The sequence below is a fragment of the Lynx rufus genome, unplaced genomic scaffold, assembly GCF_022079265.1.
Source record: "Lynx rufus isolate CCGP_SWC_20201006 ecotype Redwood Valley unplaced genomic scaffold, mLynRuf1.p SCAF_11, whole genome shotgun sequence".
In the NCBI taxonomy this organism is placed as follows: domain Eukaryota; kingdom Metazoa; phylum Chordata; class Mammalia; order Carnivora; family Felidae; genus Lynx; species Lynx rufus.
The window spans coordinates 68,325,140-68,347,164 of NW_025814825.1; the positions used below are offsets into that span (position 1 = coordinate 68,325,140).

The 22,025-nt window shown below is 63.4% G+C and overlaps 1 protein-coding gene across 10 annotated transcripts in view; it reads left to right on the top strand.

The window, feature by feature from the left end:
- Positions 1-2,970: 2,970 nt before the first annotated feature.
- INPP5A (inositol polyphosphate-5-phosphatase A) overlaps positions 2,971-22,025 on the top strand; it is a 175,548-nt gene continuing 156,493 nt past the window's right edge. For 9 of the 10 annotated variants that reach the window (XR_006960969.1, XM_047073641.1, XM_047073646.1 and 6 more), the window contains exon 1: positions 2,971-3,079. Coding sequence is in view for 8 of the 10 variants with exons in the window: in XM_047073641.1 (XP_046929597.1) it covers positions 3,005-3,079 (75 nt within the window). In the remaining 2 variants the exon portion in view is untranslated. Of the gene's footprint in view, positions 3,080-13,311; positions 13,348-22,025 lie in introns of those variants that run through there. The other variant, XM_047073645.1, reaches the window with a different exon arrangement.

A 22,025-nucleotide genomic window follows, 5' to 3' on the forward strand; every position in this document is an offset into this window, starting at 1 on the left:
GGGGCAGACTGGTCAGCTCCTAGGAGAAGCATCAGCAGCAGAGGCGCAGAGACGGGAGGGCGCAGAGGGGCCGAGGACACGGGGGGACTTGACAGGATATGAGACACTGCAGCCTGCTTGTGAGCTGATGGCGGGACCGAGAGGGGGCGGCGGGCTGGGTGGAGGAAGGACTGCAAATCCTTCTTTCCGGAGGTGGAGGGCAAGCCTGTCCACCAAGTGGGAAGGCCCGCCGGGGGCTTGGAGGCGGGGGGAAGGGGTCAGACAGGGGAGCCAGGAGGGTGGGTGCTGGGCGAGGAGGGTGCCAGGGCGGGGGCTGGGTGTTCTCCGACTCAGGCGCAGCCTCGGAGTGAGCCAGCGCACACGCACGCAGGAGTGCGGAGGGGGTGGAGGTGAGGCGGGAGAGGCAGCCTGCGGACAGGTGAACAGGCAGTGCCACTTCTCAGGAGGCAGGTTCCAGGCATCGGTGAGGTCTCTGCATTTGCTTCCCACGAAGGGCGTCCTTGGCACGTGCAGATTTCGTGAAAAGGGAAACAAGACACGTATTGGTCAGGGCGGCTTTGCAACAAGGTAACACGCAGTGGGAGGCTCCCCACAGAAACTATTCCTCAGGGTTCTGGGCGCCCAGAGTCCCAGGCCAAGTCCCCGCAGCTCTGGTTTCTTCCTGGCTTGTCCACGGCCACCTTCCGTGTGCTCCCACGACCTCTTCTCTGTTTTCTGCCAGGGGTTGGAGGGTGTGGGCGACAGCAGGTGCTCTGGGGTCTTCCCCTATAGGTACATGAATTCTCTTGGAAAACAGACACCCCCTCTGGCCTCCTTTAACCGTAATCATCTCCTTGTGGTCCCCATGTGCGCATACAAGCATCCTGGGGGATGGGGCTTCAGCTTACCACGTTCCGGTGGGCCCAATTCAGTCTGTCCGCTACCCCTGCTGAATGAATCAGACATCAGTTTCCAAGTCAAAGGGTTTTGGTGGTGAGGCGAGGCGGACGCTGTAAGCAGGATCCCCCAATTATCACTAGAGGGGATGCTTTCCTTGGCAAGGGCGCAGCTGCCTGTCACTTCGTGCAGGTGGGGGCTGCCGTCTGTTTTAACGGAGCGGGGGGGGGGGCAGCTGAAGGGCGGCCTGGCGTGGCTGCCCCTGGCTCTGCCCACACCAGCATAGCTCTCCTGGGCAGGGGGCCGGCGGCGCTGAGGCCTACTGTGCGCCCAGGCGCAGGTTTACAGCCGCGAAAACACTTCACTGATAACATTTAAATGTGGGCTGCGTGTGTATCCAGTGTGTTGAATAAAAGATTTTCTTCAATTAGCCTTGGGTCTCCTTTGTCGCCTTTTTACAATGTAGCCATCAAGATGCTTGGCAAGTGTGGGTCCCACCCGGTGCCCCAGAGACTGTGTGGTCCGTGTCGGGGCTGCCCCCCTGGGGACCACGCAATCCAGCCGCGAGATCCTGGTCCCCAGCCTGCTTCCCGCCCCCAAGAGACCCCAGCTCCGGAGGCCCCTTCACTGACCACGCCCCTGCCCGGAACCGCCCCACCTCGCTCGGACCAAGACCCGGAGATCCCCCGCTTCAGCCCACGCTCACGGCCGTGAGACCTTGGCTCCCGGCCCTGAGACCCCTGCCCCGACCATGCCCTAGCCCCCAAACCCTCCGCTCCGACGACAAGCCCTCCTCCCCGACCACGCCCCGTCTCTGCCCGTCCCCCCCCCCCCCCCCCCCCCGCCCCAAGCCTCTACCCCGCTCCGGAGATCCTCTCCCCAGTCCGCCCACCCCCGGGGATTGAGACCCACTGTCCCCAGCCCCTTGCCCCCGACCAGGCCCCGGCCTTGAGCCCACCCACCCCCGCGCCGACCACGCCCCCGAGATCCCCTCCCCAGTCCGCGCCCCGCCCCGCCCTGAGACCCCAGCTATCCGCCCCGAGCCCCAGGCCCCCATCACGCCCCGGCCTCGAGCCACCCCCCCCCGACCACGCCCCAGCCTGGCCCCTGCCTCGCCCGACCACGCCCCCGAGAGCCCTTCCCCGGCCCGCGCCCCTTGTCCCCCGCCTCGAGGACCCCTCCTCGAGTTCCCTCTCCTCGAGCCCTCTGAGCCCTCCGTCCCTGGCCGCGAGACCCTCGCCTGCCTCCCCTCCTGCGTCCCTGTCCGGCCCAGGCCTTCACGCCCCTCTGAACCCCACGTTGGGCTGGGGTCCCCACAGCCTGCGTGAGAGTTAATTAAACATCCCGGCCCGCCGCCTCCCACTTTCGTGGGTCGAGCGCGGGCCACGCGACTAAACCCTGGAGCTGCCCCTCTGCTCCTGCAGCTCTGCCTGCGGGCGAACGCACGGTCCCTTTAAGAGGCACGATCGGTGCCGGGTCGTGACGTCACAGGAGTGCGGGGGGCGGAGACAGTGCGCAGCCTCGGCGCCGGGAGGGGCGGGGCGGGGCGGCCGCTGACCGATGGGAGGGCGGCGGAAGAGCAGCTGGGGCTGACGCAGGAGCGCTTCGCGTAGGCCCCGCCCCACGAGTGCTCAGCCCCTCCCCCGAGGGGCCCCGCCCCGCCCCTCCCCGCCCCGCGCAGGGTCGCTCCGCCGTCCTTGCCAGGCTCCCACTGGCCCCGCCCCGCCCGAGCATGCCCCTCCCGTGGCCCCGCCCATCCCGCGCAGTCCCGCCCCGCGCACGCCCCTCCCCGCCCCGCGCACGCCCCGCCCCCCGGCTCCGGGCGGGACTCGCCTCAGCGGCGGCGGCGGCGGCGGCGGCTGCGGGAACTTCGGCGGCGGTGGCGGCGATCCTAATGGCTGCGCGCGGGCCGCGGTGAGGCGCGGGCGGAGAGCGACGGGCGCGGGGCCGCCGAGCAGCGAGAGCGAGCGAGCGAGCGCGCGCGCGGCCGGACCCCGGCCAGGCCCGGCCCGAGCCGCCGAGCCCGCGATGCGCCCCGGGGCCGCCCCCCGGCGCAGCTGACGCCGCGGCCCGCGGAGACCCCGGCCGTCCGGCCCCGAGCGAGCGGCCGCCGCCGGCCCAGGCCACGATGGCGGGCAAGGCGGCCGCCCCGGGCACCGCGGTGCTGCTGGTCACGGCCAACGTGGGCTCGCTCTTCGACGACGTAAGTGCTGTGGCGGCGGCGGCCAGACCAAGACCCCGACCCTGAGCCCAGCGCCCTGGGGCCCCGGGGGCCCACATCCTGGTCCCCGTCCGCGAGCGCGGAGCCCCAGGTTCTGGACTGACACCCTGAGTCGCGCACGTCGGGACCTGGACCGGGACTCTGGGTCCTCCAAACCCTGGTACCCCTAAACCCGAGGGCCATGGACCCCAGACCCCGGCCCCCTGAGCGCTGCCGCAAACCCTGGAATCGGGGTCCCCCACCTCCTGCCTCCAAACTGCGCAGGCTGAACCCCGACCTCAGAGCCGGGACCCGGGACCCTGGTTCCTAAACTCCCAATTCTAATCCCTGTCCAAGGTCCCCGAATCCTGACCTGAGGACCCTTGTCCACGGGCCCCAACTCTGGTCCCTGACTCTTGACCGCACAACCCTGACCTTGGTTCCCAAACCCCAGCCCCTGACTTCTGCCGCCGCGCCCCCCCCCCCCCCCCCCACCTCCACGGCACTGGCCCCTGGCCACGGGCGGGGTGTGCAGGCTTCCCCTGCCGGCCTCCTCCGGGTGGGTGGCTCACTCCTCCGGGGGCAGGCGCCCTCATTTCACCTTGTAACTTAGTATCCGTCTAGTTCTCAGACAAGGGCCTCTGTGGGCAGCCCCGGAGGACTCTGTTTCTCGTTTATTAAAGAGAAAGATGCCGAGAAGCTTTCCAAGGCCAAAGAAGGGATGGGACTGCCCAAGGCCTTTCCCTCCGGGGGCCTCCCACCCAGGCACCCAGGGCGGCCCTTGGGAGAGAGCAGGCAGCGGGACCGGGGCGCCCAGAGCGCCCGGGGCGGGAGGCAGGCCCCGGCTGACCTAGTTGGGTGTCTCAGCCGCGGTGCCAGCCCGCTGTTGGTACTTACACAGCCAACCCAAATAAAGCAGAATGCGGCTCCAAGTGGCGTGCTTGTTTAAGAGAAAAGGGTGATGGCACAGACGGAGCCTGAGGCGGCCTCGCTAGGTGAGCGGTGGGTGTGGGCCGGTCCACCGACACAAGCATGGCTTCGATTCCGGAGAGGGTTCTGGCTTCTGGCGGAACCTTCCTTCGCCGGCAGTGGGCAGGGGCGAGGTGCTTCAGTAAGCTGAGGTCACGGACGGGCTAGGTTTGATTTTATTCACAAAGAGTAGGTGCTATTTTTGTGTTTTTCTTATTTTAACTTCCAGGCGTCCGTGTATTCTCCTTCCCTGCTGGGGGTGAGCCGTTTCCCTCGGACAACTTCATCTAGTTTGGCGTTTGATCGTTTCTACAAAAGTGCCCTGTATGGGTGTGTGTCTGTATATTTAGCATTCTATTCTCGGCTTTCCAGTAACATGCCACTATAACATGGTTTTGCTCAGATGATTCAGATCCGTTAGCTGAGGCTTCAAAGCCTCAGAAATGTCAGGAAAATTAAGCATGGTGGGGCATTTTAGTCTCAAAGGGAAAAAGAATTTTGCTGTGCAAACATTCTTTCCAGTAATCTTTGATTCTGAGTTCTGGCATTTTTGTTGTGTTTCAGCTGTATACGCGCACTTCTCTCTGTTGACATGAAAATGGGTAACTTCATTTACTTTTGTGTGGCGACACGTTCCCTCCGGGTTTTTGTTTGTCACGAAGGCTGTATGGAGCTGTGCATTCTCTTTGCATCTGGAAGGAACGCTTGTTGTGGTAAACAGTATGCTGGTTAATTTTGCAGGGTGTCTTTGGTTTGTGGGCTCATAGACAAGTCTCTGCCCATAACCCGTAGGTTCTCGGGGTGCGGAGGGCAGCCTGGAGGGGCAGCACGGACAGCAGTCTCACCCTGCTCTGGGGCACCCGCTGGGGCTGGGGTGCGGGGCAGTGGTGCCTGTGGGAGACACCTAGCTGGTGAGAGCAGTGGATTCTTGAGTGACGGGGGCGTTAATTCCTTGGTTTATAGTAGGTTTCAGAAGACCTGCCTGGTGACTCTGTCTGCACAACACGTGTCCACACTGAGCAACACGCTCTTCAGAAGGTGGCAAGGCCTGGGAAGGAATGCTTTCTTGCCCGGCTTCATCGTCCTGGGGAGGGAGGGCGTCCGAGTTAGAAACGGGCATGGCGTGCTGTGAAGGACGCGTCTGCGGTAGGTGGTGTGTTTGTGCGTTTGCAGTCTTGCGATCTTCCCTTGTACCTCCTCCCAGTGTGGAGGGGACGCACCAAGACTTGTCTGGCAGCTGCTCTCCTCTCTTCAGCACCCCTGGCTCCTGACCCCCGCCACGGCTGGCGGACCAGGTTCCTCCTCCCCCACGTGCAGTTACCCACGAGGGGTGCCATCGTTCTCAAATGTTACCCTCACGTCCTTCAGAAACAGGGGGACTCCAAAGAGTTCTTGGCTATGTAGGTTGGCACGACCAGTATTTGCCGCATTGGGAGGTAGGAACTGAGAAAAGCAGAGAGCGAGCTGGTTGCTTGGGTGTCAGGTGGTGACGTTGTCACACGTCCCCCCCTCCTCAGAAAGCTCCGCTGTTCACTCAGGAGACTGTGCCCGGGACAGGAGATGGGAGTCTTGTGTTACTGTGAACACAGCTGTGACCCAGCAGACCCCTGGCCAGGTCTCCTGGCCTTTACTCCGAGGGCCTCTGTCCAAGCTGGTGGCTCTTCCTGAACCTGCACAAGCATCTCCCTGGATGGGGGGCCTAGACGTGGCTGGGGGTGCCGTGACTTTTCTGGGTTCACAGCAGCTGCCTGAGTGCCCCACTAGAGCCCTGCGGCCCTTCTGTAACCCCCAGCTGGGCTCGTGGTGGCACTACCCGGTTTCCTGGAAAGGGGTGGCCCGGGCTGCATACCGAACTGTGCTTGAGATGGCTAGATTTTTGACAAGGGAGGTTTCCAGCTTATGTTGTTGCTAGAAGTGAAGTCAGAAGGTGAATTCCTGCAGCCACGGTTTTGGAGCCGAGTCCCACCCTTACAAGGCAAGGCTGTTCTTGGGAAAGGCCGTCAGCCGAGCGGCAGGCTTCGAGAGCACAGCCCTTGGGCGTCTGCCGGGGGGCCTGCGTCCTGCGGTGCCTCTGAGCTCCCTGTCCGTTTTGAGCTGGTTTCCCTTTTTGCTTGGTCAACGGCTGAGCAGCCCTGTACCCAGGCTTGCAGAGTGGTTGTGCAACGAGCTCTGCAGAGGTGCTGTGCTGCGCCCTCCAAGGCCTCTCTGGTGGTGGGTGTCTGTGAGCCCCTGCCCCTGGCCCGGTGGGGGTGCCGGCTGCCTTGGGCACCCGCCCCCCCCCCCAGCCCGGTGGGAGAATCGGCTGCCTTGGGTACCTGCCCCCCCAGTCCTGTGCCATCAGGTTTGCACTCTTCGTTCTTGTTCTCATCCCAGCCTGAAAGCTCCTTGAACCCCAAGACCCCCCCCCCCCAGCTAGTACTGTGTGCGTGGCCATCCCTGCTGGCTCCCCACTCTCATCACAGCTCCTGTCCCAGCACTTGGGCACACGGGCTTGGTGGAGTCCACGGGGACCTCGAACTGGAGGGTCGGCGGTCAGTCCCCGTCTGTCCCTGGCTCTGGGCAGCCCTGACGGCAGGGATCTGTCTGCCTCTGCAGGACCTCGCTGATGGCTTTACAGAGACATCATTCCCCTGCCACACACGTCACCCCTTTACGTGGTGGTTGTGAAGCAGCGGTTTTCGGTGTGTTTGCAGGCTTGTGCAGAGGCCACCACAGTCGATTGTGGAACCTGTTTTGTGCCTAAACAGAAAGGATGGCCTCAGCAGCCACCCTCCCCTGAAATCCCAGCCCCTGTGGTCACCAGGCTACTTCCTGCCTCTGGGGTTTGCCTGTTCCAGGTTTCACCTGCTCAGGGGTTTACCTGTTTTGGGGTTTACCTGGTCTAGGGTTTACCTGCTCTGGGGGTTCCACGTAACTGGGATCGTCTGTGTGGCCTTCTGTGTCTGGCTGTGCTCACCGGATGTGACGTGTCCAGGGTTCAACCCGTAGTGGGTGTTGGTGCTTCTTCCCTTTCTAGGCCTGAGTGCTGTGCCACGGTGTGGACATACCACAGTGCGTAGGGCCACTGTCAGTTGATGGACATTTGGGCAGTTTCCAGGGTTTGGCTGCCGCGACCAGTGCCGCTCTGAGCATTTGTGTCCAGGCTTTGTGCCCACGTGGGTTTTCATTTCTCCCGGCACATGCCCACGAGGGGAACTGCTTGGTCTTTGGTGGCTCCGTGTTTCTCCTTTGGAGGAACTGCTCACCGCTGCCCGGCATCCGTACCATTTTACCTTCCGTCAGCCACGTTCCAGGCTTCTGGTCGCTTCCCAGTCTCCAGGTCTTGTCAGCTTGCTTCAAAGGCTTTTTCCTGGGCTGTGCACACACCCTGCATTTGGCTCCCTCCTCACCCCTACCTCGCAGCATCGGCCGCTTCTCCGTGGCCACGCTCACTGCCGATGGGGGCCTGTCTGGACTCAGGCCTTGAAAGACCCTGTCCACTCAGATCCCCAGGAGGCAGGAAGGAGCCCCGGGCCCGGGGCTCAGCCCGTGGTGCGGTGGGATCGGCTCTGCTCCTTCTGCAACTGCCCGGGAGAGCCCGGTGCACGGTGGGGAGCTCACATCAGGGAGCCCGGGGCTGCCGGATCTCCGGGGCACGTGCACCTCCTCCTGGGCCCCTGGAGCAGGTGCAGGGCTGGGGGCTGACAGGGCTGGGCCTCTCTGCCAGCCCCTTAGTGCTCCCCCAGCCCCCTCATCCCCTGGGGCCCACCCGAGGCTGGACGTGGCTGAGAAAGGGCCCTCCCTCTACTTGCGTCCAGGGCCTGTCTCGCACACTCTGTCGGCACGCAGACCGTGTCCCCTGGGGAGCGAGAGAGCAGGGGAGGGGGCCCGGCGCGCCCTGGGTCTGCCTCGGGTGGTGTGCGGGTTTCTGGGGGAAGAGGCCTGTGCTGAGGTGTGATTCCGTGATGCGCCGGGTCCGGTTTGGAAGTTACTGGATCGGACGCAGGCTGCCTCCCAGCGGATGGCCCATAAGGAGCCCACTGTTTGATCCCAAGGGGACATGGGGAAGCTGGGCCAGGGTTGCTAAGGGACTGCGGAATGATGGTGCCTTAAATGTGGACCAGCTCAGCGCCAGCATCTGTCCCTGCGGGCAGGCGGGTGGGCACAAGGGTCACCTCCTGGAAGGTGGGCTGTGTCCACCCCACCGAATGGGGTCCAGTAGGTGGGGGATCAACACAGGGCCAGGTGGCTGGTCAGAACAGCAGTGGAGGCGTCTGGGCGCTGTCGTGGTCACCTGTCTGTCGCCACTTTTTTGGGATGCAGCCTGGCTGTCCCCATGTGTCCCTGGGCCCTTCCAACACGGAGGCAACTAAAGGAGTGCGGTCGTGGGGGCTGGGGAAGGGAGGTGGCGGGGAAAATGTGCCACGTTCCCCAGGTGAACATAAGGTGACTTTCACTTCTGTCTTCCGTTGCTGCTTCAGTTAATTAGGGCATTTGAGACTCTCCTGCCTTGACCCGCTCCCCAGACGGGCTGGGGGATAGCAGCCGGCCTCCAGGCTCGAGGCCCAGTTTCTGCCTGGCCCAGGCTGGGAGGGGTGCCCTGTGGCACCCTTCCTTCTCTGGGTGGCCCCCTCCCCTCCCTGTGCAGTGGAGACAGAACTCTGAAGCCTGGGCCCCCTCACCAGGGCCTCCCCTCCGGGGGAGCAGATGATATGTTTCAGCATGTGTTTGACCGTGAAAAGCGTGCTCATACGGAGCTCTTCAGTGGGCGCGGGGGCTGAGTCGGTCCACTCCGGGTCTGACCTTGGGCTCCCGGGAGAGCTCGGATAATCACGCTCACGGACGGACAGAGACAAGGATGAGGACGCCATCGGGGTTCCGACCTTTAACCGTGCACGCGGATGAAGCGACGGCTCGTCCAGCCCCACGGAAGATGTGGAAGTGATGTGAAAGCCTTCGGGTTTTTCAAGTGACGGCAGCGTTAATCCAGAAATGTGACTGTGGGATGATTTACGTGAATCCAGAGTGGCGGGAGGTAGGTGGCCTGCAGGCCGGTCCGGGAAAGGCGAGGCTGCGCACGGGCCTGTGTTTCAGGAGAGCGTCCTGGGACTTGAGCTGTCTTTCTGGCTCTACTCGGTGTCCCTGCCTCTGCCTGTCCTCTGGTGACGGGAATCCATAGGGTGCCTGCACCGTTTTCGACAGTTTGTTTTGAGTTCACAAAGTGTGTCCTGCGGTTAGAAAAGGCACTGAACGGGGTACCCACTTGGGTCTGCGGGGGGGTGATGGCGCTCCGGCAGGGGTGGGCCCGCAGGGCCGGCCGGGCTGGGCCGTGCTGTCTGTGGAGGCACACTGTCCACGTGCTGGTGCAGCGCGTGCGTGTGACCTGAGACCGCGTGGGAGCTGGCCCGGTCCCTGGATGGCGGCTCAGGGTGGGGACCGTCCAGAGCAGGGCAGGGGTGACGGCGCTCTGCCTGCCCGCTCGCAGGGGGGGCTTTCCCGGGCCGACCCTGTGCCCCTTGGACAGGGAGGCGCATGGCTGCCACGCAGGCTCGAGGAAAACGCTGCCTCTGGTGTGGGTCTTCCCTTTAGTGAATAGCTCAACCCCATCTCCGGGAGTGTGGCTTTGGGCTCACTTGAACCCTGACCCACTGGTGGGTTGTCGTGACCCGAGGCCCCTCGTCTTCTCCCTCCTTTGCTCTGACAGGGGCCTCGGGCCCTTCTTTGGGGTTGGGGGCTGCTGGGACTGGCGGGCCTGGGCCGCGCTCCCCCCTCTGTCTGAGCAGAATGTGACGCTGTTAGGGGTGGCTTTCCTGCTCCTACCCTGGAGCCTTGGGGCGCGTGCTGGGTCCGCGCCCTCCTCTGTCTGCACCCCGAGCCTCACGGGAGCTGGGTCTGGGGCCGCGCCCCGGAGGCCGGGGGGCCCCTCTTTCCCCGTGGCAGAGTGCCCGGGCTCCGACACCCTTCTTTCCTGCCCCGCCCCTCAGGGCCCCTGAGCAGCCAGCAGTTGTTCTGGGAACCGGAGGCCAGGCCTGGGCCTCCGTGCAGGGACCTGCTCCCGGTGCTGCTGCCAGGCCGCGTGCCGTGGACTGCAGGGACACGCGGTGACGGGAAGATGTGGCTGCTGGAGCGTGCCGCTTGTCACTCGGTACCCTCTTTTGCCTGGCGTGACACCCGGCACGGTGGCTGTGGCAGGTGGAGGAGGGAACCCTCACAGCGTGAGGTGCTGGTGCTGTCGGGTGGCCCCAGGCACCTCCTCTCAAGGTCTCTGTCCCCTCCTTCCCACCCAAGCCTTCCCTGGGGTGGCAGCCTGGTCCTTACCTGCGTCTGGGGCTGAGCAGTGCCTGGGCCGCCGGGCTGGTCCCTCAGCCGCCCCAGGCACGGGCTCCTGTGTGTGGCTGGTGGGACGGCCTCCCTGGCCTGCCTCTGCCGCTCTGGCCTTCTCCCCTGCCGCGCGTCTGGGACTGTCACCCCACGTGCCTCGTTGCCCCCCGCCCCTTCCCCGACCAAGTGCCTGTGGCAGGTTGGTTGTCCGTGGCCTGGACAGGGTGTGCTCTTCCACGGTTGTGCTTCTCCTGAAGCTTCTCTGGCCTCCTTGCGCAGGCAGGATTGTGCTGTCCCTTCAGGGGACCGCGCCCAGTGACCGGTGCTGCGCTGTCATCCCAGCCCTCCTTCCCGTCCCCTTCCCCACCTGAATCAGTGACAGGCTTTGTGCTTCTGTCCTGCCCTGCTGGCTGCTGGTGTGGCTGTCATCAGGTCCCATTGTGTTGGGGCGCTGCGGGCAGGCGGATTTGGGGCTCTGCTCCAGGGTGTGGGGAGTCCTGTGCCTTCCTGGACCTGACGGAGCGGGAGAGCTGGGTCCTAGAGCCCCTCTGCTGGTCGGGCGAAGGGCTGTGGGCTCCGGCTTGCGTTTCTCTGCGTGTCTTTGCCGCCGGACGGTGTGGGTGTCCCGCCATTCGCCCAGCGGGGACTTCAGAAGGTGTCTGCAGGGGTACAGCTGTCACCACGCTCGCTTGAGAACACGACCCTCCCAGCCTTTTGAGGCCCTCGGTGCCGCGGCTCTGCGTGCCGTCTCCGGAGTCCTGCCTTCAGCCCGGACCTCGCGTGCTCGAGTCCCACCGACTGCGGCCCTCGAGTCTGGCTGGTGGTTCCCCGCCCCCGCCGCTGTTCGTGTCAGCACTTCGGTCCCTCCTTAGGGCCCAGTGGGTTTCTGCTGGGCACGCACCCCACTTACGGATGCGGCGTGGTTCCTGGATTGAGCTGGTGCAGACGGTCGTCTGCGCCTGTGCTCACGTGCCCAGGGAGCGTATGTCTTCTCCAGGCACCGCCCGCCCGCTCCAGGGCCTGTCCGCGCCGGGCTGGCGCGCGGCCTCGACGGAGGTGTGTGGCCGAGCCATCGTGTGCTTGCCCGGTGCGTTTTCTGGCCTCTGCCTTTAAAAACCAGGCGTCGAGCCACGGCGCTCTGCTGCGCCACGATGATGCCGCCGTTGACGACGACGGCGGTGTTCTCGGGTCCTGACGGTGGTATTGGGCACGCTGCGACTGTGCTGGCGGGAGGGCGCCTCTGGGGCTGTTGTGCTTCTGCTCACTCCCCGCCCCCACCCCGGGTCAGGGACCTCCCAGGAGGGGCCATCTCCTTGGGTGGAACCTACCTGTCATTGTGTCACGCCCTCGGGCATGGTTATGTGGGTGGGACAGGAGTAAGGATGGCTGCCTTAGGGCCTCCCAGGCCACCCTGGGCTCCCGGGACTCTATTTCTCTGCCTCACAGCCCCGGTGTGGATGCTGGGCTGGGGCATTTCTCTGTAGTGCTGGTGCCGAGTCCCACGTTCGAGGGTCAGTCTGGTGGCACTGGTCTTCGAGAGCCGGGCAGTGGTGGCACCCACAGCTCCCCCCCACCGCCCTGGTACACGGAGGATCCCTGCCGCCGAGTAGGGCAGAGTGCCTCTGGCAGGTGACTTCTCTTCTCCCAGCCTCTGGGTGTCATGGCTGTCCCCGCCCCTCCCAGGTGTCTGGGATGTTCTGTGGTCCCGCCGATGGGGGTGCCATCCCGTGGTGCACCAGCTGTCAGCAGGGACCCTGTCAGGTGGGGAGCTCAAGCGAATTGGCAGCCGTGTTCCCAAAGCTGCAGGAGGACCCTGTCCCCGGGAGGGGCCTGGTCCTCGTGGGGGAGGGCACGCCCTGTGCTCAGGGCCCGAGGCCTGCCTGGAAGGGGGCTGCGCCCACATCCATCTGGCTCAGGGGCTTTCTTTAGCCACACCCTCCATGAGTCCCGGGGTGCCGCCTGGGGTGCGCAGGGCAGATGAGGGAGGACGGGGTCCTGAGGACGACTGGGACACAGCTGCCTGGCCCCAGCTCTGGGCACCCTGCCTTGCCACTTAGGCTCCCGTGCCGTTGTCGGTGGGTGGCTGCCCCCTCCGTGAGACGTTCCTGGAGACGGTCAGGCTGGGGAGTTGTGACCTTCTGGGTGAACCTGGTCATGTGGAGCTGAGAGCTGGGTTGGATGGTCAGTATTTTTTTTTTTAATGTTTATTTATTTTGAGAGAGAGAGCCCACTCAAGTGGGAGAAGGGCGGAGAGAGAATCCCAAGCAGACTCCACACTCGGTGCAGATCCCTACGTGGGACTTGATCCCGCAAACTATGAGACCATGACCAGAGCCGCAATCAAGAGGACGGTTAACCGACTGAACCACCTAGGGGCCCCCGATGGTCAGTGCCGTTAAAACCATGGTGTGGCCTGCAGAGCCCGGGGCAGGCGTGGCCCTGAGAGGCGGCCGGGGCTGGGGCCGGGTGGGGGGACGGAGGGAGCGTCCCATCCTAGCCCGTGGGTGTCCTCCAGGGCGCTCAGAGTCCCGTTCTAGTCCTGGGCCCCAGGGTTAACCGGGATGCGTCCCGGGGCCACGCTTTTCCAGCTCTGCAGGTGGTTGCCCAGCCCGAGCGTGGAGCACGCTCTTCTCTGTGTTGTCACTTGGGGTGATCTGGACTTTGGTTAAAGACGTTCTGTTGAGAATGACATCTGTCCAAGCGACAAACAAATTTTGGGGACACGTGTGTTGTTTGCTCTTTCCTCCTTCATCACCTATGGTTTTTCAGATCTTTTGCAACTTCCTGTTTTTGCTGCAAGGCCGTCACCGCCCTCGCCGCCGCATCCAGGCAGCGTCCCGTGCACCCCGTCCAGGTGGGGGGTGGAAGGCTGGGCCGCGGGGGAGGGAGTCGTGGTTGTCGAGGCCGCCAGCAGAATGTGGGTGAGTGGAAGGAACTGACCAACCGGGGGAAGCAAAGCAGTGTCCGGTGGCTGATTCGGGGACCGTCCAGGACACCAGCAGGTGGGGTCTCGCCTAAGCTTCTGAAGCCCCCAGGGCCTTGTCCTCACCTCTGCAGCCCAGGCACACCTGGTGCTGTGGCAGAGGTGTTTGGGGGCAGGAGGCCTGGGCCCCCAGGCTGCTGGTGACTGTGCTGTGCCGTCCAGGTTCTGCCCCAGCCGGGCTTGCGGGTGCGGGCCCAGAGGACTCATTTTTAGGGACTGTTAACAGCGTGGTTCTGGTGGCCTTGGGCTTGGTGAGTGCTCCTCAGAGCTGGGCCTTCGTCCAGAGGCCGGAGCCTTGGCAGGGAGCTCCAGGGAACACCCCTGAGGGCTCCCCGTGCCAGTGCTCCCAGGAGCACGCTCACCCTGCCCGCCTCCGTGGGGCATTCCTTGAATTGGCCAGGCACAGCGGCTGAGCGCTGGAGAACCTCGAGGGCCCCTGGGGGAGGCCCCTGAGGCCCCTCACGTCCCACCTTCCCTGCCTCTGTCTCCCACACCCATCCCACCGGTTGTGTCTGGGATGCGAGGGACTGCAGGATAAATCCCAGGAAGGGAGCTGTGGGTCACAGGGGCGAGTACCAAGAAGGGAGGCCCCTTGGGCCAGGGGAGGAGGCCACAGGAGCCTGCGAGGGGCCTGGGGCGTGGCAGAGGCCTGTCAAGAAGGGTGTCCTGGGGTGTGGGGCGCAGGGCCCCAGGAGCCCGCAGGCAGGAGCTGGGGTTTGTCGTCTGAGGCACCTCGTACATGGTCAGGGCCTCACCCCCCGAGGCAGGGACTCCCGCTCGTGTCTTGCTGGGATGAGGCACAGCCCGCCTTTGGGGCAGAGGGGCCTTACGCTGGGGCCGCCTGGCTCGTGGCTCATACTCTGAGCACCCAGCTGCCCTGGCCGCCCAGTGGGGCAGGAGAGGAACTTGAAGGTCGCTTAGGAGGCCCAGAGATGCCCTGGGCCCAGAGACCACAGGTAGCCTCTTGGGCCAGCAGCCAGGGCCAGCACCTGAAGTGTCTGGGGCCTGGGGGCCGGCTGGAGAAGTAAGGAAGAGGCGGCCTCCGGGGCCACTGCAGGGCAGGAGCAGAGGCAGGAAATGGGGAGACAGGCCTGCTTGGGAGGCCGCACGGTCGGCGTGGGCGGTGTGGTCGGCGTGGTCCGGCAAAGCCAGTGAGTGGCGGAAACTGCACTGTGGGCCGAGAGGCTGCGTGGGTCTGACTGTGCTCGAGCCCTCGTTCCCTCCGTGCGTGGGGACTGTGGCTCACGGCCCCCCCCCCCCCCCACCGTGGCCCAGTAGGAAGAAGCCGAGAGGTGTGGGTGCCACTGCCTCGACCCCACTGTCGTCCCCCAGGGCAGGGCCTTGAGTAGGGACAGTTAGTTCCCTCCTCCGTGCACACGGGGGCCGTCGGAACCGTCTGCGCCCTGCCTGCGTTTTCACTACTGATAAGTGAGTCAGTCCGGAAGGGGAAGAAGGGGGTGCTTAGGGCTGGGCTGGAAGGGTGAGGAGCTCCGGATAGCCCAGGGAGGTGAGCGGAGAGGTGCGCGGGACTGGCCCTCCAGGACGGGGTCCGTCGAGGAGCGCCTCCCACGGAGCGAGGGGTGACAGGCGGCAAGGTCCTGGCGGGAGCACTCCCATGTCTGTTTGCGGTGTGAGAAGGTTCTGCCAGGGGCAGGCGGACGTCTCCTAGATTCGGGGAGAAAAGTGACGTCTGTGAGCCTTGATAACCCTGATGGTTCTAGTTTTCCGTAATGGAAAAAGTCACGCAGAGTGACCCAGAAAGGCTCCCTGAAATGCCTCGTCGGTATCTTGCACGACGTTTCGAGTTGCCTTAAATGCCGGCAGCGCAGACAGACCGCAGACCGGTCCGCGTGTTATGGCAGCTGCTGCGTGAGGAACCTCCCCTGTGACAGGTGGACGTGAAATTGTAGCATGTCGTGAGAGAGGACGCACACCCCCCCTCCCCCCCCCCCCGGGATTTAACGTGGCCCCAGCGGTGCGTTCACGGAGGGAGAACCGTTCCCGGGTCGGGGGCGGTGGACTGGGGGTCTGTGAGCGTCCCCGGTGCCCGGTGGGGGCGCAGGCCCTGGGGCGGAGGGGGCCCGGGCCAGCCCCTCCCTGTCACACACGGGCCGACCCCACCGCCGGTGCTCAAGTTACAAAACACGTAGGTCCTCCCCAGCCGCACACTCGGGGCCAGTGGCACACCGCCGGCTCAGAGCCCGGCCGTGGACAGCCTTAGCCGGTGCACCGGGACGCGCTGGTGGAACGGGTCTCTGGTCGGGTGGCAGGCGTGTGCTTGCAGCCGGGTAGGTTTGGGGCCGGGGGTCGCTCCTGGAGCACATCCCTCCTCAGGGATGCACCCACGCTCACCGGGTCCCCGTAAACTCCTTCTCCTGTGTGTAGAAAGCAGAGGAGACGGCCACTTGTACGTCCTGTGGCTGGCCGAGGGGACTTTTCCCGCCGCTTGTCTGGGTTGGTGTGACTGTGGAGCAGGAGGGTGGCTGGGGTGCCCTCCTTCCACCTGAGCGCCCGAGCCGGACCCCCGCCGTCCCGTGGACTCCTGGTTGCAAGCTGACAAAGCGCCACTGAGCGTCAGAAGGACCCCTGGCCTCGGAGGAAGGATCGCTTGACACACGCGGGCAGCGTGCCCTGGCCTTTGTACCCAGGGGGCGCGTGGTGGACCGGCAGCCCCCAGGGGTCTTCCCTCGGGGCCAGGCTTCCGCCGGTCTTGGTGCCACCGACCGCAGCCCTGTGCCGCAGCAGTGCCCCATGGCGGAGAGTGGGTCGCTCCGTGCTGTCTTGGCACATTCTCGACGGCGTCCTCGCAAGCGCATTCCGACGAAGTCCGAGTCATCTGTCTCGTTCCTTGTGCTTCAGCTGTTGTCTCTGAGAAGCCGCCTCCCGATCCAGGGTCAGGGAGATCTACCCCGACCCTTTCCCCTAAGATCGTAGCTTCAGCCCTTCTGTTTGGGTCTTTCGCTTGTTGGACGCACTTTTTGTGTGTATCGTGAGTTAGGATCTCTACCTAGCGGTCCCGGTGCCGTCTGTTGACAAGCCTGGTTTCCGCTCCGACTGTCTTGGCGCCTTGTTGAAAATTGGCCATAAAGACGCATCTCTCCGGTGCGCTCCCCGCACACGCACGTCTGCCCTGTGCCGGGACCACACCGTGTGGAGGACGGTAGCTTTGTCGCGGGTTTGGAACGGGGGAGTGTGAGTCCTCCGCGTGGTGCTTGTTCTTCGAGCTCGTTGTGGGTCTCCTGCACGGCACACGCGCTCCGGGACTGGCCTGTCCGCTTCCACGGGGGGCTCCCTGGGGTCCCCGCCGCACTGGACCCGCAGTTTCTCTGGGAATCGTGTCGCCACGTCAACACTGTGCCTGCAGTGTGCCGCCACGGGAGAGCCCTCCGAGGGCTTAGGTCCTCTTCGCTTCCTTTCCGTGATGCGTTACGCGCTTTAGCACAAGCCCTGCGCTTGTCTTGTTTGATTCACTCCTGACCCTTCTGCCGGTGCATCAGGCCTTTGTTTCTTCCGAGGCGGCTTTGGTAGCGCGTCTTTCCGGGCGTGCGTCCCTCACGCGGGTTAAGCGGTCCGCTGGCGTGTGGCCCTTCGCGGGGTTCCCGCACGGTCTGTTCAGCCCCAGCTTTACAGTTTGTCCACAGTGTGTTCGTTGCTCTAGCCAAACGTTTTCTCAGCTCTGTTGATCTTTTTTCAAAGCCCCAGCTTTTTGGTTTCACCTCTTTTTCCGTTGTTTTCTGTTTTCAGTATGGGCTGCGCCCGGGATTAAGTCGCCCAGGAACCTTCCTCGAAAGTCACGTTGCCGCAGTAGCTCCTGCTGACAGAGCCTCACTCTTTGCTTTCCGCCTTCTGTGTTTTTGGCTGACGCTGAACTCTCCTCCCGCTTTTTCCTGAGCAGAGACACCACTCTGACGTGGCGTCCTGAGTCACCTGTGCTGGGCGCACCGGTCGTGGCCCTGACTTGGGGTCCTCTGTCCCGTGCCACCAACCCTCAGGACAGTCTTTGCCTGTATGCCCGGCCCCGGGCCCCGGGTGAGGTGGCCCTTGTGCACGTAGGTTGACTTTGTTGCTTGAATAAACGCAAAGCCTCCAGCCAGATGCCCCTCTGAGCGCTGTGATGTCGCTGGGCACTGGTCCACGGCTCCGAGAGCCTGCGATTCCGTCACAGGCTTCACGTGCTCCAGTGGGCTCCCTTCTCTCCGACCCCTCGTGACTGACAGGAGGCAGAACCAGCAAGTACCTAGAACGGTCTTCGGAAGCGGGGTTGGGAAGAAATGCCCTTCGGGACCCGTCCATTTGGCCTCAGGCACGAGGGGTGCGTTCCAGGGGGTGACGCTGTCCTTACTGAGCCAGGTACTGGGTGAGCCCTGCTCTGGGGGATCAGCCAGTCTGGTGTGGAAGATGCCGGTGAGACTCTTAGCAGCTGCGGCTTACGGGGCTCTAGTTAAGAGTAGACGGAACTCTTGCCAGTTTGAGCAGAAAAGGAGGTTTTAAAAATAGGTGGCTCCTGGGCAGGGCTGGGAGTCGGGCTTGGGGGGCCCAGGGGAGGGCGGCTGAGTGCGTCCCTGCCTCTGGGGACCCTTGCTGCTGCCGCTGGGCAGAGGACCCGCTTGACAGCCTCTCCCCTCCCGTCACTGGTGTCTCGGGCTCCACTGTGTGGGTGGCAGGGGCTGGACAAGGGTGACCTGGTTCCTGCCTCCGGGGCGCAGTGCTGGGAGGAGCCTAGAGGCCCCACAAGGGTCCTCACCCAGCCCTTGTCCTCCCCGCCGAGCACGTTCACTTGGGGGTTTGAAGTGCCCCAGGGTCAAGTTCCGGCTGCTCTAAAGGTCGATCGTAGTTCTGTTTAAAGTACACTTTTCTAACAGTTTGTCATTAGCAGTCTGAAAATGCACATTTTAACCTGAGAGGTAAGGAAGAAAGCAAGAGCCTGAGGTCTCTGATTTCCGGGACTTGTATGTGATGTGGTGCTCCCCGTCGGGGCAGCGGTCTGGGGCGCCCCCACCGCCTCTGCACCCGCGTTGTTTGCCATGGTATGCGGTGTGTTCGTTCCTTGAGATTTCCTAAACTGGCGTTTGCCAGAAGTTTTATACTCTAACATGGAGGCCAAATGCGTTTGCGCGTGTCTGGGTGCGTCTGTGTGTACGTTTAACACGCCCCTGTGTAAATATGTGTTTTAACAGAGACTACTTTCCGACCATCGCTCTTGACATACGGTTGACCTTTGAACAACCCAGGGGTTAGGGGCATGACGCCCTGTGCAATCAGAAAGCCCCGTAATAACGTCTCACTCCCCAACACTTACTGCTAACAGTGTCCCGATTGGAAGCTTTCCAGGAACGGAGCGAATTAACACGTGTGTAGCATGTTGTACGTGTTATATGCTGTGTATTCTTACAGTAAATCAAGCGAGGAAGGAAGACGTACCAAGAAAACGATCAGGAGGACACGATGTGTTTATAGTACCGCGCTGCACTTACCAGGAAAACCAGCAGAGAAGCCGGCCTGTGTGCTTCAAACCCGTGTTCAGGGTCAACTGTACATTGATTTTTTTTTTTTTAATTTTTTTAATTTTTTTTTTTTATTGTTATTTATTGTTGAGAGAGACAGAGACAGAATGCGAGTGGGCTAGGGGCAGAGGGAGAGGGAGACACAGAACCCGAAGCAGGCTCCAGGCTCTGAGCCGTCAGCACAGAGCCCGACGCGGGGCTCGAACTCACAAGCCATGAGATCATGACCTGAGTCGAAGTCGGACGCTTAACCGACTGAGCCCCCAGGCGCCCCAACTGTCCAACTGTACATTATTTTCAAGAACTGATGTTTGGTGAAGCGTGGCGCTGAGTTTCAGCTCGGGTTAATGAAGGGCACAGGGCGTGGTGCTAATTTTGAACGGCGGGGGGCGGCTTCTGACGGGCGCCGAGGGGGGAGAGCACGTGACTTTCACTCTGGGTCCCCACGCCGGAGTCTGCATCACAGAAAGGAGCAGCTTTCCAGGGCCTCACGGGGATCATTGCTTCTGGGTTCAGACGCAGGGAGGGGACTGTGGCTGAGTGACAAGGCTGTCACAGGCAGATGACCCGAAGAAGGCAGGGAGCCCCCCAGCTCCTGGGCTGCGTGTGGAGCCCTTGCCGGGTTTGCTGCCTGTCTCGAGGAGCGTGGGGCCTTCTAGCAGGAGTGGCACCGCTCCCTGTGGGCCCCACTCTTTCTGTGTCCATCTTGTCTGAGAGGCCGCCGCGGAGCTCGGCCTCCGTGCCCATCTCCGCCATAGCGTGTCTTTTGTGCCCTCCTGCTTGCGTGCGGCAGACCTTTCCCAGGTGGCCCCACTCAGGGGACCAGGGTGCTGCAGGAGCCTCACCTTGCCTGTTGGGGCCCCACTGCCCACCCTCCAGACAAAGGGCATTGACATCCCTGGGCACGGGAGGGGTCGAGGGGTGGTATCCCCGCGGAAGGAGGGCTCTCCAGGCAGTGGTCCTGGCAGCGGTGCCACCGTGGGCCGACCTTGAGCCCTCCTTCCTATGTATCACTGCTCAGCTGTGACAGCTCCTGCCTGTGCGCTGGGCCTTGCGGGGCCGGCGCCCGGCCTCTGGGTGTGGCCGGCTGATGGGCTCAAGAGCCAGCTGGGAAGCCCTCACGGGTTCCTGCAGAGGCACTGCCTTGAGCCTCGGGAGAGGCAGAGGGGTAGTTTTGCCAAGTATCGTGAGGTTGAGAGCTTTGACTTTGGAGACGGGTGTGAAAGGGGATGTCGGGAAGTGGCAGGAGTGGATGAACGTGCGCGCTTGTGTGTGTGGCCAGCTCACACGTCTGCGGACATCTGTGCACCAGCTGTCACATCCCTGGACATCATGGACCAGCTCCCGTGTCCATGGGCATCCGTGGACCGCCCCTCACCTCTGGGGACCAGCTATCACATCTGTGGTTGTCCGTACCCCGGCTCTCACGTTCCTGGTGGCCGTTGCATGGAGCATGGGGGTGGTTCCTGGGGTTTGGAGCGTGTCCAGGCTGGGAAGGATGCCTGGGCGGGTCTGGGGGCCTTGGCCGCCCTCTTTCCCATCGGGATCGCTGACGTCGCAGGGTCGGTTCGCTTGTTTTTGGGCCGTAGGAACTTGAGAGTGACTCCGGGCTCTGCTTGCTGGTTGCGACTGTGTTTTTCTTTAGAGAACAAATTGCAGATTTGAATATTTTGCAGCTACAGTTTTGAGTTCAGCCTGCAGAGCTCACCGTCCGCCGTGGGAGCCCTGCTGACCTCAGGCCGGTAGACTGTGCCCTACACGTGGTCCCGCCCCTTGCCTCCTGAGTGTGGCCTCAGCCTGGTGGCCAGTCTGCCCCTGATCCCCTTTTCCTGAAGGTGGACGGCCCCAGGCTGGTTCGTGGGGAGATGGGAGGGCAGACACACAGAGCGTTCCCTGGGTCCTCTGTCCTGCAAGCCGATCCCCACCCTGACCTCCGTACCAGCTCCTGCTGGACCGTCCCACCAGCTCTGAGGCATGTCTGCCAGCCCGCACCCAGCCCGGGCCACACCCACACTCCTGCCTGTAGGAGCTGGCTGCCCTCACCCCAGAGCCAGTTGTTGCTGGAGTGCTTCCCAGCCGTAGTTCGCCTGGGACCCTGGGCCACCAGGGCCACCGTCTGAGGCAGTCAGCCGGGCCCTCTTCCCCTGGCACGCGCTGAGTTGCAGGTGTGGGCCCCTTCTCTGTCCCTGTGGCTCCCCTCCCAGGACAGCGTGTGACCTGGTGTCAGAGTCTTAGAGCGCCCAGTCTGTCCCCGCAGAAGGGAAGCTCCGTGAGGTCAGGGTTCATCAGGTGCCTCATGTTGTTACCAGGAGCTCGCAGGCAAACTCCCCGAGGGGCCTGGGGACACATCTCGGATTCACGTTGGAAGAGCGAAGGCCTTCGAGGTGGAGCATGCCACTCTGTCTTGTTCTCTGCTCTTGACGAGAAAACCCAAGTCACAGATGACAGGTGGCAGAGTGGGGACCGCTAACCTGTGGGTGACTCCTCACTGTGGTGTGGAGGGACTGGGGAGGGAGGGGGGTCAAGGCCCCGATCCTGGAAAGCACGTCCAAGGAACGCTTTCTGAGGATCGGGACGAGGAGGGTCCTGCCGTGGGCGGTCGGCTCTCACTTCTGCTCTGTCCTTGACCGCACACTCCTTGTCCCTGGGCCCCCGACGGCCAGGTTAGCAGCGTGTCTTTGGGCTAGTGGCCTTCCACGGTTCCTACCTGGTGGCCCCAGGGAGGGTATCCCAGAGTGTCTTATTTCCATGTGGTGTGGGTCCCTAGCCTGGCCCTCTGATTCCCCAGATCAGCCGGGGCTCAGCCCATCCTCAGTCTCACACTGCCCTCTGCCCGTACCCGTTGAGATGGCGCAGAACCTTCTGGAATGTTTTCAGCGGGGCAGGTGTCAGGCTTGAACAGTATGTAGTGCTTGAGGTTGGCTCTGTGTTTTAAGTATGTGGTGCTGGTCACACCGAACTGGGACCCCTCCCAAGTGGGGTCACTGCAGTCCCCAGTCTGGCGCGCTGACATTCAGGGACACGGCCAACTGGGTTAGTTCCAGAGTCACAAGAGCGGCGGGAGCCTCCACATACAGGGCGTCTGTCGGGGGGAGGAGGAGCACTGAGGACCCGGGGAGACCCCCTCCTCCCTGAGGCAGAGGAGCCACAAGAGCGGAGGACGGGAGGGACAAGGAGGGGGCCAGAGGGGACA